The 16,479-nt window shown below is 42.4% G+C and overlaps 1 protein-coding gene across 1 annotated transcript in view; it reads right to left on the minus strand.

Moving 5' to 3' along the window:
- Positions 1 to 16,479, minus strand: part of LOC137300164 (tumor necrosis factor receptor superfamily member 16-like) — a 149,541-nt gene that overhangs the window by 85,119 nt on the left and 47,943 nt on the right. The window contains exon 3 of the mRNA XM_067969242.1: positions 12,548 to 12,913. Within this exon, the coding sequence (XP_067825343.1) occupies positions 12,548 to 12,913 (366 nt within the window). The remainder of the gene's footprint in view (positions 1 to 12,547; positions 12,914 to 16,479) is intronic.

Below are 16,479 nucleotides of genomic sequence, written 5' to 3' on the forward strand. Positions count from 1 at the left end.
TACCCACGCGCCCAATAGACCCCCCCGCCACCCTGGTAATGTCGAGCCCATTACTTTTGAAATGTAGTCACTTTTGTTTTCTGGGCAAATGCTGCAGCAAGTTGCACACAGCAAGGAAAGAACACTAAGCACAGAAGACACCCATAACGATGTTTTTTTTTATTCGTTCATGGGATGTGGGCGTCGCTGGCGAGGCCAGCATTTATTGCCCATCCCTAATTGCCCTCGAGAAGGTGGTGGTGAGCCGCCTTCTTGAACCGCTGCAGTCCGTGTGGTGACGGTTCTCCCACAGTGCTGTTAGGAAGGGAGTTCCAGGATTTTGACCCAGCGACAATGAAGGAACGGCGATATATTTCCAAGTCGGGATGGTGTGTGACTTGGAGGGGAACGTGCAGGTGGTGTTGTTCCCATGTGCCTGCTGCTCCTGTCCTTCTAGGTGGTAGAGGTCGCGGGTTTGGGAGGTGCTGTCGAAGAAGCCTTGGCGAGTTGCTGCAGTGCATCCTGTGGATGGTGCACACTGCAGCCATGGTGCACCGGTGGTGAAGGGAGTGAATGTTTAGGGTGGTGGATGGGGTGCCAATCAAGCGGGCTGCTTTATCTTGGATGGTGTCGAGCTTCTTGAGTGTTGTTGGAGCTGCACTCATCCAGGCAAGTGGAGAGTATTCCATCACACTCCTGACTTGTGCCTTGTAGATGGTGGAAAGGCTTTGGGGAGTCAGGAGGTGAGTCACTCGCCGCAGAATACCCAGCCTCTGACCTGCTCTCGTAGCCACAGTATTTATATGGCTGGTCCAGTTAAGTTTCTGGTCAATGGTGACCCCCAGGATGTTGATGGTGGGGGATTCAGCGATGGTAATGCCGTTGAATGTCAAGGGGAGGTGGTTAGAAGCCACACAGAAACCTTGTTACCAAGGAGGATGCATTAGGGTTGTGTTTTATATGGATTCTCTGTTAGCTTTCCGACAAGTAACAAATTCCTACCCCACCGTGGGCCAACTGATTTTGTTTATTTTCATGCTAAAATACCGTAACACTAAAAATAACATAAGGGTAGAAATTAGGATTACCTTTGGCTCTCGTACAAACACTTAACACACTCAAACCACATTCCTCTCCACATTATTTAAATTCAGACACTCAGACACAGCTTGTTCTGGGTTAATGCCTGCATTAAAATAGCGCACAGAAGATTTTGGTATAAGTGCATATAGCGTTCTTGTGCAAAATCAGCACTGGTACCAATTTCTACCCTATAGCTACTCAGTTAAGGGAGCTTTATTGCTGTAATATTAATTAAAGTATATACTTAAAACACAATGTTAATTAATTTTTTTAAAATTCTACGCAGCATGTTGGTCCTGTGCTTTCTCTCATGTCCCCTCTTTGACCTAATCTGTGTTCCAAACCTTATTTCCCAAGTTTGTGTTTGAAAACCTTTACTTGTTTTGGCCCTGAAATTACACTGCAGGACACTAGCATACAAACACTTGACATATCAGTCTAAAATTTCTCTCTTATTTTAATGGGGGCATTACCCCACTTACAGTAAATGGATTAATGCTCCTGCTAAAATTTCAGACAAATGTAATGATTGTTTGTGCACTTGTATCTCATGATGTAATTTCAGGGATCTTCTCCTGGTCCATTGTGGAGTTGGGAGCAAGTTTTAAATTATTGGTGCTTTCATTGGCTGAGAAGCAGCTTAAAACCCATCTGCTCAGCAAATCAAAAGCCCAGACCTGCAAGATTGACAGGTCAAAATATAAATGGGAGCAGGTCAACCTTTGATTTAGGAGTGGCCCCTGGAGACAAGTGAACTCATCCATGGTACATAAAGGTTTAATGAGGAACCTATATATGTTATATAGAAAGTCATGGTACAATGAAAATCTAGTAAGATAATATTAATGGGACATGTGATATTGTGACCTGACCTGATGATGCAGTGAGTGGGGACAAAATGAGAAGTCATTTGGTTAACTTTTTAAAAATTTGTTCATGGGATGTGGGCATTGCTGGCAAGGCCAGCATTTATTGCCCATCCCTAATTGCACTTGAGAAGGTGGTGGTGAGCCACCTTCTTGAACCACTGCAGTCTGTGCATAGCAAGATTGTACAACTGAGTGGCTTGCTAGGCCATTTCAGAGGATGATTAAGAATCAACCACATTGCTGTGGGTCTGGAGTCACATATAGGCCAGACCAGGTAAGGACAGCAGGTTTCCTTCCCTAAAGGGAATTAGTGATTAGATGGGTTTTTATGGCAATCAGGTAGTTTCATGGCCACTATTACTGAAACTAGATTTTTTTTAAATTCCAGATTTTATTTAATTAATTGAATTTAAATTCCCCATTTGCCATGGCAGAGATTTGAACTTATGACTCTGGATTACTACTCCAGTAACATAACCACTATGCTACCGTACCCTATTTGGTTAACTACAATGTGGTCTTATTGATGTATCGGAGTACTGGAGTAAGCAGCCACTATCATTCATACTTTTGAGTTTCAGTTAAAATATACCAGAAATCCTACTACAACACGAAGATTAATATCTAAATATGAATTGTTTTCTCGATTCAAATACATGCCTGATGAAATAAGAATGCAGCCTAACAATCGATGCTTCATGCTGATTCCCTGAGTCAGTGAAGAGCCACAGGAGCTATGGAGGACCTTCTTACAGAGGCTGGCTGTGGCAGAGGAGAGACACGTGTTTGAGATTTGATGATCTCTAATTGCTTCACGATCAACCCAAGCCAAAGAAGGATGCTGCAGCAACAATGTAGCCTGTCCTTGAGGATCAATAACACTCTGCTGGAGAAGCAGCACAAAAATCTCCAAGCTTGCAGAATGGGATCTGACCAACGTAGGTCAGCTCACTGAATCAGACGTGGGTTTTGTAATAATGTCGATAGCTGTTGAAGTATCCTATTGATCTCAGTGATAAAGTAGCGGGATACATAAACGCGGAAATCAGAGAAGCTTGTTGTAAAAACAGAGTAGTTATAATGGTAGAGTTTAATTTTCACATAGACTGGGGGAAGCAGAACGGCTCGAGTCCCAAAGGTAGCGATTTTCTTGAGTGTGTTCAGGACAGTTTTCTGGAACAATATGTTCTTGAACCAACAAGAGAACAGCCCATTTTAGATTTAATCAGATCACCCACACAAGATTCTTTCATTTTACTTTCTTATTTTTCTTCAACAGGTAAAGTTAATTTTCATTAAACACCACCTACTGACCGTTTCTCAGACTGCTTACATTGATTGTTAGTATTTTCAGGGCAGTTCTAAATACTGACGATGCTATTTGTTTTTTAAAGTAGCAAGATTACAATTTACAATTTCATTCTGAAAGTAGTGTGATCAGCTGTATCACCTGATTCTAATTTAAAATGTTTTGTGTTGGGAAATGTACTAAATGTCATACATACCCTGTGCTGACAGCTGGAAAGCATCAACATTTTTAACCCCTATTTCTGCAACTTCACTCCACATTACCACCCTGGTGCCAGGAAAGTCAAGAGTGAGAGAGAATCACCAGGCATTCACTGTTCACTCAAAATACCACATCCAAACTGCTATATGTGCCAAGCAGCCAAGGTACCCTGGCACTACCACTCCCCATCTAGATTGCAGCCACATGTGAAGGTACAATCTCACCCCTGCCCAATTGTACATAAACGTCTATATTATTGTATATTTGTGAATGCAGTTTGACCATTTAATATACCATGCCTTGCCTGGATATGCAATAAAAGTCTACTTTAGATTTATTTTAAAAGTGAAGAAAAGAGGTGTCAGCACTGATTCATATTTTTACCTTCAATAACATTGCATTAATTAAAAACAAACAAATGATACTCGTTCAGCCTCTACAAATCATCGTAGCACTCATCACACCAAGTCCTATTTCCATGCCCAACTCTTAAGCCTGATTGCTGAATGTTAAGCAGCACCTAAGAACGTTTTTGAGCCCTGAATTCTGTGTTTATTTATTAGGTGAATAAATGATGCAAAGGCAGTAGGTGGTCACGAGCAAGCCAGCACTTGCCAGTTCCTTTGGCTGATTATATCTGCTGTTCACTTATCGCCTCATAGTTTGAGAGCGTGGGGGAAAATCTCAGCAATTAGATAGATATCTCCATGAACCATCCTGAAATGATATTGCACAGGACAGAAAACATGCCCGGATTCAGAAAACTATTTCAAGTGTTTGACGCTCCACTATCATCTAAGATCCACTACTGTATCTCAGTGCAGCCCAACTATATCACATTCATAGAGTGTTCTGCTTAACCTGTCAAAGACTACAGTAACATTTTCGCATCTAGCTAAATAATAAGTTCAAATTATTGATTTCTTCAACATAGACAGTAGGCCATCTGGCTAACAGTCTCTGTGGGACCAATACAGATAACGCTGTAACAGTAAGACTGACTCTATACAGACAGTGTTTCATAGAGACTCACTACCAGTAAATGACTCATGAGCAATGAATGTTTTACTGGAGGCCACAGATCACTTGTTATTAATGGAGACAAGTTATAAACCAGTTTGCTGTATAATATCATACAGTTCATTTCTGTAAAATTCTACTTAGAAACATAGAAAATAGGAGCAAGAGTCGGCCATTCGGCCCTTCGGGCCTGCTCCGCCATTCAAAATGATCATGGCTGATCGGCCAACTCAGTACCCTGTTCCCGCTTTTGCCCCATATCCCTTGATCCCTTTAGCATTAAGAAATATATCTATCTCCTTCTTGAATACATCTAATGACTTGGCCTCCACTGCCTTCTGAGGTAGAGAATTCCACAGGTTCACCACGCTCTGAGTGAAGAAATTTCTCCTCATCTCGGTTCTAAATGGCATACCCCGTATCCTAAGACTGTGACTCCTGGTTCTGGACTCCCCAGCCATTGGGAACATCCTCCCTGCATCTAGTCTGTCTAGTCCTGTTAGAATTTTATATGTTTCGATGAGATCACCTCTCATTCTTCTAAACTCGAGTGAATATAAGCCTAGTCGACCCAATCTCTCCTCATACGTCAGTTCTGCCATCCCAGGAATCAGTCTGGTAAACCTTCGTTGCGCTCCCTCCATGGCAAGGACATCCTTCCTCAGATAAGGAGACCAAAACTGCACACAATACTCCAGATGTGGTCTCACCAAGGCCCTGTACAGCTGCAGTAAGACATCCCTGCTCCTGTACTCAAATCCTCTTGCAATGAAAGCCAACATACCATTTGCCTTCCCAACTGCTTGCTGCATCTGAGTGCTCGCTTTCAGCGACTGGTGTACAAGGACACCCAGGTCTCGTTGCACCTCCCCTTTTCCCAATCTATCACCATTTCTGTCTTTCTGTTTTTACAACCAAAGTGGATAACCTCACATTTATCCACGTTATACTGCATCTGCCATGTTCTTGCCCACTCACCCAACTTGTCTAAATCGCATTGGAGCCTCTTTGCATCCTCCTCACAGCTCACATTCCACCCGAGCTTTGTGTCATCTGCAAACTTGGAAATGTTACATTCAGTTCCCTCATTCAAATCATTGATATATATTGTGAATAGCTGGGGCCCAAGCATTGATCCCTGCGGTACCCCATTAGTCACTGCCTGCCACCCGGAAAAAGACCCGTTTATTCCTACTCCCTGTTTCCTGTCTGTCAACCAATTCTCAATCCATGCCAGTATATTCCCCCCATTCCCATGTGCTTTAATTTTGCACACTAACCTCTTGTGTGGGACCTTATCAAAAGCCTTCTGAAAATCCAATACACCACATCCACTGGTTCTCCCCTATCTATTCTACTAGTTACAGCCTCAAAAAGCTCCAGTAGATTTGTTAAGCATGATTTCCCTTTCATAAACCCATGCTGACTTTGTCCAATCCCGTTAATGCCTTCCAAGTGTTCTGTTATCACATCCTTTATAATAGACTCGAGCATTTTCCCCACTACTGATGTTAGGCTAACGGGTCTGTAATTCCCTGTTTTCTCTCCCTCCTTTTTTAAATAGTGGGGTTACATTTGCCACCCTCCAATCTGTAGGAACTGTTCTAGAGTCTATAGAATTTTGGAAGATGACCACCAATGCATCCACTATTTCCAGGGCCACTTCCTTTAGTACTCTGGGATGTAGATTATCAGGCCCTTTAGCCCCATTAATTTCCCTAGCACTATTTTTTTACTAATACTGATTTCCTTCAGTTCCTCCCTCTCACTAGACCCTTGGTTCCCTAACATTTCCGGGAGGTTATTTGTGTCCTCCTTTGTGAAGACAGAACCAAAGTATGTGTTTAATTGTTCTGCCATTTCTTTGTTCCCCATTATAATTTCCCCCATTTCTGACTGTAAGGGACCTACATTTGTCTTCACTAATCTTTTTCTCTTGACATATTTATAGAAGCTTTTACAGTCAGTTTTTATGTTCCCTGCTAGTTTGCTCTCATACTCTATTTTTCCCCTCTTAAACAATCTCTTTGTTCTCCTTTGCTGAATTCTAAACTGCTCCCAATCCTCAGGCTTGCAGCTTTTTCTGGCAATTTTATATGTCTCCTCTTTGGATCTAATACTATCCCTAATTTCTTTTGTAAGCCACGGTTGAGCCACCTTTCCTGTTTTATTTTTGCACCAGACAGGAATGAATAATTGTTGTAATTCCTGCACACGTTCTTTAAATATTAGCCATTGCCTATCCACCGTCATCCCTTCTAGTAAAGTTCCCCAATCTATCCTAGCCAACTCACAACTCATACTTTCGTAATTTCCTTTACTTAGATTCAGGACCCTAGTTTCGGATTCAATTACTTCACCCTCCATCTTAATGAGGAAAATATTTCTGAGAAAACATAATTCAAGAGCTATTGAAAATCCTTCACCCGTATAAGGTGACTGAGACTTGGTTTTACTTCCTCTAGATGTCAAATCTTCTGATTTGGTAAATTATTTCAATAGCTGGACTAGGGGCAAGTCGGAACGGCTGAAGCTTGCAGGATGCTGCTTTAATCTTCTGTGTTATAGTTGGATCTCACCCAGCAGGCTGTTTGCACATTGCCCTCATGACTGCTTGAGCTATATGTGTCATCTCACACAGACAGGAGGCTGTCATACCATCAGTCTGGGCTGGATTCAGACCCCAGTCGGAGAAGTACCAGCCAGTCCCCAAATTTTTTCCAAAACATCTGTATACAACGACAACTTGCATTTATATAACATCTTTAATATAGTGAAACATCCCAAGGGGCCTCACAGGAACGATTATCAAACAAAATTTGACACTGGGTCACATAAGGAGATATTAGGACAGGTGACCAAAAGCTTGGTCAAAGAGGTAGGTTTCAAGAAGCATCTTAAAGGAGGAGAGAGGTAGAGAGACAGAGAGGTTTAGGGAGGGAATTCCAGAGCTTAGGGTCGACTGAGGCAGCTGATGGCACAGCCGCCAATGGTGGAGCGATTAAAATTGGGAATGCGCAAGAGGCCATAATTGGAGGAACGCAGAGATCTTGGAGGGTTGTAGAGCTGGAGGAGGTTACAGAGATAGGGAGGGGTGAGGCCATGGAGGGACTTGAAAACAAGGATGAGAATTTAAAAATCGAGGCATTGCCCAACCTGGAACCATTATAGATCAGCGAGCACAGGGGTGATGGGTGAACGGGACTTGGTGCGAGTTAGAATATGGGCAGCCGAGTTTTGGATGAGCTCAAGTTTACAGAGGATGCAAGATGGGAGGCCGGCCAGGAGAGCATTGGAATAGTCAAGTCTGGAGGTGACAAAAGGTATGGGTGATATCCTATAAAATTTATTTATCAGGCTCTTCAAAGACAATCCCTAGATAACTACAGCTGTCTTATTCCATTACTAATTCCTGGTTTGACCACAATTCCTAAATGCCTGTTAATTCATATTTCATTTGTACTGGAATTGTGTTTCAAGAGAATTGGTTTCAGTTCTAACCCTGAGTGCCAGTCTGTAAATAAGCGATGCATAAAACAAGCACAACCCTATGTTCCTATAACTGAATAGCAAGTAAAATTAAGGTGGCATCCTGCAAGCTTCAGTCATCCTGACTTGGCCCCAGTCCAGCTATTGAAATAATTTACCAAATCAGATGATTTATATCATGTTCCCCATGAAGCTCCCTACAGTCCCCCTAGTGACAACTCTGATGTTATAGCAAGTAGAGGGAAAAGAAAACAGATGCAGAAGCAAAAAGGAAAAAAGTGTAAGAAGCAGCATTATGGAAAGCAAAAACAAAGAGGAGAAAAATAAGTAAAGGAGATAGAATGAAAGTGAGGAAGGGGACAAATAATGGAGAGGAGAGAAATGAAAGTAAGGAGAGAGTGAAACAGTGGTGAAGGAGGAGAGGGAGACAAATGTGGTAGAGAGAAAAAAGGTAAGTGAACAAGAAAGAACAAAACACAGAAGTGGGAAAGAGGGAGAAAAACAGAATTGGAAAAGGGAGAAAGCAAGAAAAACAGTGAATGATGGTGACAGTTAAAAGAAGAGAGCATGAAACAGAGGTAGAGGAGAGAGAAAAAGAGTAAATAGGAGAGAGAAACAGAAGTAACAGAAAGTGAAAGACAGAAGTGAAGGTGTAGGGAGACTGGCATTTGTTGGAAATTTACCACTACCAGTTAGCTAATGGCGCATGAGAAGCTGAGAGTTATTTTTAAATAATTTTGAGAACCATTGAATGGAACAGTTTTGTTCCAATTTGTTGCCAAGAATGTCAATCGGTTTGAATGAGCCTTGAGCAAAGGCTGGTTTAAAAATACAAAAACAAAATAACTTTGCTCTCGACCTTGAGGATTTCGCCCCAATAAAATTAAGTGGGTCCACCCCTGCATGAGCTGAAGGACCCAAAGCCATCCCCTCTCACCTGAATGAATCCCTTGTTCTCTCTTTCCCCCCCCCCACCCCCCCCCCCCCCAGCTTCAGAATATTTAAATCCTGTTTGGCTCTTTCCTCTGTTCGGCTTCAAAAGCTGCCCCTACAACCCAAGTAACTGATTCACAAAGGCTTGGGTGTTTCAACGTGACACGGGCTATTCAGAATTGCTGGTGCTGATCAGTTTGCAGTTAAATAAGTGTTATATTCATCTCAGTTTCAAAAGGAAAGGTGCGTGGAGGGGCTCATTGAGGATATGTTGGCCTGTGTCGGACAAAAAGAACATTTCTGCTGTGGAACTTGAGGAAAGTGATATGATCAAAATCTGAGGATCTGAAATCAATGCCCTGCTACAGTGTAGCATTTGGAGACCCCCCTTATTGCTGTCATCAGTAATTGTCCTGTATGCCCTTTGCTTTCCAAATTGTCATGTAAGCTAAGTGTCTACTTTAGAGCTCTACGGTATATGGTCAAATCGAGTCACGGCAGGTAATCATCATGTAATTGTAATGGATACAATCAATATAATTTTGCCATGGACAGGATAATACAGCAACAATTCGAAAGATTTGGTACAGCAATGTGCCACTTTATCAGCAAGTGTTATTGTGCCACATGATGTGAAGTGCAGTGATACCATACAGAGGAATCTGTACATATTATAAAATAGCATTCATTAATCGGGCATTCCTTTCATGTACCTTTTAAATATTAGAATGTGCAGTGAGTGAGAAACTAAAGGTTAAATTCACTGAAAAGATTATTCTATGTGGCCTTACTTTACTTGCTACACTTTTTTTCCACTTTGCCCACCCCTTCTCCATATGGAAAGTGTATGTGGGCCTAAAATCTGAATTTATCTAAACTTCAGTGGTTCAGATGAACATGACACTCTCCTACCACCAAAGGAACAGAAAGACCTGAACTTATATAGTGCCTTCTCACATCTCTCAGAAACACCTCAAAAGCATTCCACATATAATGGATGACCGTTGTTATGTGAGCAATGCAGCAGCCATTTTCCACACAGCAGGATCCCATAAACAGCAGAGATGAATGACTAGTTCATCTGTTTTTGGTGATGTAGGTTGATGAAGGATGTTGGCCAGCTCACCAAAAGAACTCTCTGCTCTTCTTCAAATAGTGCCAAGGGGGTCTTTAACATCCATCTCAACCACCAGTAGAGAGAGACATGGCCTCTGTTTAACATTGCATCTGAAGGATGGCACTTCAGACAGTACAGTACTCCCTCAGGACTGCATTGGCTGTGAGCCCAGATATTGTGCTCAAAATTGAAAAGGAGCTTGAACCCATGACCTTCTAATTCAGAGGCAAGAGTTATAACCAACCAAGCCAAGCTGACGCCATAGGCCTGATTGAAGCTCATGTGTGAATCTGCAGGTAACATCATGGTTATTGGTCAAACAAAAATTCCTGGCACAGCACAGCACAGTAACAGTGCAGTGCCACATCATATCTGCAATGAGGTAGTGTTATGTATCTTGCCTGCTCAAGGGAGAATGCAGGGAGTTACAGAGTTAGCATTTTATCTGGGAGTAGGGCAAGTCTCTCACAGGTCAACTGCTTCAGTTAGGCAGCGATCAAGCAAGTGGGGACAGCCAGTGGAAAAGCCACTGCCAATGGACAGAGCTGGCGGTGCAAGGCTGTTTGTTCAAAGGCAAGCGCGGGCAATGCCATTCTAACCAGGCAGTGCCAAAACAAAGGTTCAGATGTTAGGTGCAGGACAGGATTCTATGTATCCCATGGAATACTGAGACCAGAAGGCTTGGTGAGCCATTTGCCTGAGAAAAGCACGGTCACAATCTTCACGAGCAATGCATCAGCAGCACTGGCGAATAACATCTGCTGAGGGGGAAGCAATATGACAGAAATGGAGAATTTTATACAGGCTATTAGTTGAAAATAGCTTTTCTTCAAAACTGCACCCTTAAAATGGAAGCCACGCATTCAGTAAATAAGGCAGTGTATTTGACTTGAGAGTCAAGCCAGCTGCAGAATTCTATGTTGAAACAAAATGTCCTTAAAATACTTAATTGTAAAGTTGTTAATGTTACTGTCCTACCAGGACCCCTCCTTCGATCTACTCATACCGTTACACAGTTAAGTGCTGGCTTGACGCTGCTCGCACTCACTTCACTTTGTATCCTTAAAGCCCACATAGAAGATGATTTTTATTCCATCAGTTTGTACTGGATCTGAACTCTGGCTCCAGAATTGAAAGTGAGCACCATTGTGCCACCCAATACAACTCTACTTCCACAGACCTATAATCAGATTTGAGCTAGCTGTGACCAGAGTGACATTAATTTATGTTTCAAAGGTCTTTAACCTTTTCCATTTGTCCCTTATATGCTCCCCCATGCAGTGCACTGTTTGTTGGCTGATCAGGAAGCAGGTTAGAGTCTGTCAGTTTCACTGGTGAAAGGAGAGAGAGAGAGAGAGACTGCCCTGCATTGATTCATCTACCAATTAGCTTATCTGTGGGGATGTGTTTGAGCTGCTCTCGACACAATTCATGACCGCACAGCAGAGATCTGTAATTCTCCATGTGGGGAACTTGGAATTCAAAGCCATATCTCATCACCACTGTACTCATCGTTCACAGGGGTAGAAATTAGTCTCGACCCGTTTTCGGACCTGAAATAGGCAGCGCGCTGGGAGTGTGCGCCAGAAGCCCGAGGCTGACATAAAATTGGGCCTCGGGCCTCGGGCCTCATCAGAATATTGCCGGATAGCTGCAGACGCCAATCGGGTGTCCAAAGGCTGCTCGCCAGTTCGACAATGACGAAGTTGGGCCAGCGAGTAGATTGTGGGGGGTGGGGGGAGAGTTGGAGGGACAGTAATCATGGGCCGGTAGTGGTCTTCAGGAGTGCTGTTTTGCCAGAAGGAGTATTCCTGTTTCCCCTCCCCCCCACAACTTCCACACCCCCCAACCCAGGTCCACATATAGGGAAGTTTTAAAAGATGTACTTACCTTTTTGGTGGCGGTCTGCAGCGGCCCCTTTAAGGATTGCCGGCTAGGCCACATTAGAATCTAGAAAACTGAGTGGAGCAGGCTTGCCGCAATGACCACAGGCCCGTAAAAAGGCATTAGACCCCTCATTAACATGTTCAAGGGGCCTAATGCCTGTTTAAAGTGGTTGCCCGGGATGCTTGAATATTGTCCAAGACCAGTATGGTCAGAGTTCCTTAGGACATGGCCCCGTGAAATTGATTCTTTTTGCCCCCATTTTCTGCCTGGAAAACAGACGCAACAAAGACCAATTTCTCCTTCATAAAATCTACCCATAAATTTCTAATCACAAACGAGGATAGTTCATTCTGAAATGAAGTCCTCTCATTCTGCACTCACACTCCAAGTTTAATATCTTCATTTGCGTCATCTATTCCTCTCAACACCTTAAACACTCCTCCTCAATCTTCTTTTCTCCAATGGAAACAAATGTAATTTTATGAATTTTTCCTCCTATCGTAGGACGCTAAATTTCTGAATCAAAGTAGCCTGTTTTGACATAGAACCAAATACCTTTGATATGCATTCCTATACTTGAATATCTTTGTTAAATAAACCTTCACATTGATTTGATACTTTCAGTGAATGGCACACAAGGAAAAAAGAAGCAGGACTTACAGATACACGTTGCGTCTTGGATAAGTGTGCATTCCTTCACCGTCATTTCATTATCTTCACAGATCGTGCATGGGAGACAAGGATCAGCACTGCTCTTCTGGTCAGAAAAAGTTTCTGCAGGGCATTTCTCACAAATTGTGTTCTGTTTATCAGTACACTGACGCAGCACCCCAAATCCCTCATCACATATTTCGCATGGAAGGCACTCTCCATCTTTATTATCTGGGTCCTCATAATACCCATTCATGCAAATGCAGATTGTGTTAAAGTTATCCATGCAAGGGATTGCAATGGTTTTTGTACCTAAGCAGCTTGTGCAAGGTTTGCAGGCTTCAATGTGGCTTGAGTTGTCTGAGTAAGTGACACCTAGAATCAAAGAAAAACAGAAATAAGTAAGTGCAAACATACGTTTTTTTTATTATTCATTCTCGAGATGTAGGTGTTACAAGGCTGGCATTTATTGTCCATCCCCAGAACTGAGTGGCTTGCTAGGCCACTTCAGAGGGCAGTTAAGAGTCAACCATGCTGGTGTGGGACTGGAGTCACATATAGGACGGCAGGTTTTCTTCCCTAAAGAACATTAGTAAACCAGTTGGGTTTTTACGACAATCCAACAGCTTCATGGTCACTTTTTTTTACTCATAATCAGCTTTTTTATTACTGAATTCAAATTCTCAAACTACCATGGCGGGATTCAAACTCACATACACTGGATTATTAGTCCAGACCTCTGGATTACTAGTCCAGGAACATATGATGCATCTTAAAAGGTATTCAGCCAAACTGTTTGGTGGGATTGCCCCCTCCCCCCGCCACTGAAGTGCCATGTGTTGGCTTGAGAAGTGAAAAGCTGGCACAGTCCAACAGTACCAACCTCCTGCCCTCTGTGTACTTCGCAGCATTGATAACAGATTCACTAAACAGCCCAGGACACACAACCAGCTAAAGGAAGCTCCGTGAAGAGAAGAGGGGTCATTTTACAAAATCATCTTCTGGGAGGGCGTCCACCAAAATTAACAACAGAAAATCATAGAGAAGGAGGAGCGTGCACCTAAATTCGCGATAATTGCTTTCCGCCAAGAGCTAATTTTATAAAATTTCTCCTAAATTCATTTGTTGGGGGGGGAAAAAATAATTGATGAAAATAATAAAAAAGTTTAAAAACTTCTATTTGTTGCCTTTCCAAACCAAAGATTTACAAGGCCTGAAGCCAGTCAACAGTTAACAGTGGGTGTGTAATCTCTGTGACAAACTATTACTTGCAGTCTTTTTTAATACAAGCTGAATTAGTATCCTCCTACATTATAACAGAGACTTCATGAGGAAATAGACTGATCCATAGAATGGACAGACAGGTGGCAGATACAATTTAATAAGGAGAAGTTTGTGGTGATATCTTTTGAGAGTACAAAAGAAGGAATGGGAGTATATACTCAATGGAAAGATACTATAGGTGTGGAGGGTCAGAGTGACCCAGAGATTCAAATAGATAATTCCCTGAAATTGTGAATGCAGGTAGATAAAAGCATAAAAAAGGACAATACCATTTTGGGTTTTGCAAATAGGGGCATGGAATACAAGAACAAAGCAATGGTCACGCCACAGCTAGATCACTGTGTGCAGTTTTGGGTACCCCATTATTGAAAAGGCATTAAAGCCTTAGGGACTGTACTATGTACATTAACCAGGATGATACCAGGGATGGGAAACTTTAGTTATGAGGAGAGACTTGACATATTGGGACTACGAGAGTAAAGAGAGAGGTTAGGAGAAAAGTCTTTATGCAGAGAGTTGCTAGCGTATGGAATGCTTTGCCACAGGGAATAGTTGAGGCAGAGATCATTGTATCGTTTAAGGGAAGAGTAGATAAACATTTGAAAGAGAGGAATATACAGAATTATGGGGTGAAAGCAAGGCAATTGGATTGGTTTTGGATTGCTCTAGCAAAGAGCTGGCAGACACAATGAGCCAAATAGCCTCCTTCTGTGAATTTCTATGGTTTCTCACATGGTAATTTCAGAGAGACCCATGTAGTTTATTCTTGAGCTGTAAATCTTTCCACCGAGATACATGCCTCTTCTGATTCGCAGCCTTTCCTGTTGTTCAACGCATTGCATTTTACGCTGATCCCTTGAGGCAGAGAGAGTGCAACAAACCCAATCAAAGACATGTTGCAACATAAGAAGAACACACAAGCGAAGATTCTGTGCCGTTTTGAGGACTTAAAGGAAGTGGCTACAGAAATAGTGGATGCATTGGTTGTAATCTTCCAGAATTCACTAGATTCTGGAAAGGTCCCAGCGGATTGGAAAACCGCAAATGTAACACCCCTATTCAAGAAGGGAGTGAGACAGAAAGCAGGTAACTATAGATCAGTTAGCCTAACATCTGCCATTGGGAAAATGCTAGAAACCATTATTAAAGAAGTAGTAGCAGGACATTTAGCGACTCATAATACAATCAAGGAGAGTCAACATGGTTTTATGAAGGGGAAATCATGTCTGACAAATTTATTAGAGTTCTTTGAGGAAGTAACGGGCAGGGTGGATAAAGGGGAACCAATGGATGCAGTATATTTGGATTTCCAAAAGGCACTCGATAAGGTGCAGCATAAAAGATTACTGTACAAGATAAGAGCTCATGGTGTTGGGGGTAATATATTGGCATGGATAGAGGATTGGCTAACTAACAGAAAACAGAGTCGGGATAAAAGGGTCATTTTCAAAATGGCAATCTGTAACTAGTGGGGTGCCGCAGGGTTCAGTGCTGGAGCCTCAACTATTTACAATATATATCGATGACTTGGATGAAAGAACAGAGTGTCTTGTAGCAAAATTTGCTGATGATACAAAGATAGGTGGAAAAGCAAGTTGCGATGAGGACACAAAATGTCTGCAAAGGGATATTGACAGGTTAAGCGAATGGGCAAAAATTTGGCAGATGGAATATAATGTGGGAAAATGTGAAGTCATCCACTTTCGGAGGAAAAATAAAAAAGCAAAATATTATTTGAATGGAAAAGTACTACAAAATGCTGCAGTGCAGAGGGATCTGGGTGTCCTCATACATGAAACACATAAAGTCAACATATAGGTGCATCAGGTAATCCAGAAGGCAAGCAGAATATTGGCCTTTATTTCTAGGGGGATGGAGTGTAAAAGCAGGGAAGTCATGCTACAACTGTACAGGGTGCTGGTGAGATCACACCTGGAGTACTGCGTACAGTTCTGGTGCCCTTATTTAAGGAAGGACATACTTGCATTGGAGGCAGTTCAGAGAAGGTTCACTAGGTTGATTCCGGGTATGGAAGGGTTGTCTTATGAGGAAAGATTGAACAGGTTGGGTCGATACTCATTGGAGTTTAGAAGAATGAGAGGAGACCTTATTGAAACATACAACATTCTGAGAGGACTCGATAGGGTCGATGCTGAGAGGATGTTACCCCTCATGGGGGAATCTAAAACTAGGGGGCATAGTCTCAGAATAAGGGGTCGCCCATTTAAGACGGAAATGAGGAGGAATTTCTTCTCCCAGAGGGTCGTGAATCTTTGGAATTCTTTACCCCAAAAAGTTGTGGAGGCTGAGTCATTGAATACATTCAAGGCTGAGTTAGACAAATTTTTGATCAGCAAGGGAGTCAAAGGATATGGGGAAAAGGCGGGAAAGTGGAGTTGAGATAAAAATCAGATCAGCCATGATCTCATTGAATGGCGAAGCAGGCTCGAGGGGCCAAATGGCCTACTCCTGCTCCTATCTCTTATGGTCTTATGGTCTTATACTTGCTCTCCTTGGGAAGGCTTTAATCATAGCCAACAATTGGGCTGAGTCACCATTAGATTGAATTCACCCCTTGCTAATTGACAATTTGACATGCACGGGACTTTTTCTTCTCAAACAAATAGAGACTGGAAGATTTGGACTATCAGATAATT

The sequence above is a fragment of the Heptranchias perlo genome, chromosome 30 (genome assembly GCF_035084215.1).
Source record: "Heptranchias perlo isolate sHepPer1 chromosome 30, sHepPer1.hap1, whole genome shotgun sequence".
In the NCBI taxonomy this organism is placed as follows: domain Eukaryota; kingdom Metazoa; phylum Chordata; class Chondrichthyes; order Hexanchiformes; family Hexanchidae; genus Heptranchias; species Heptranchias perlo.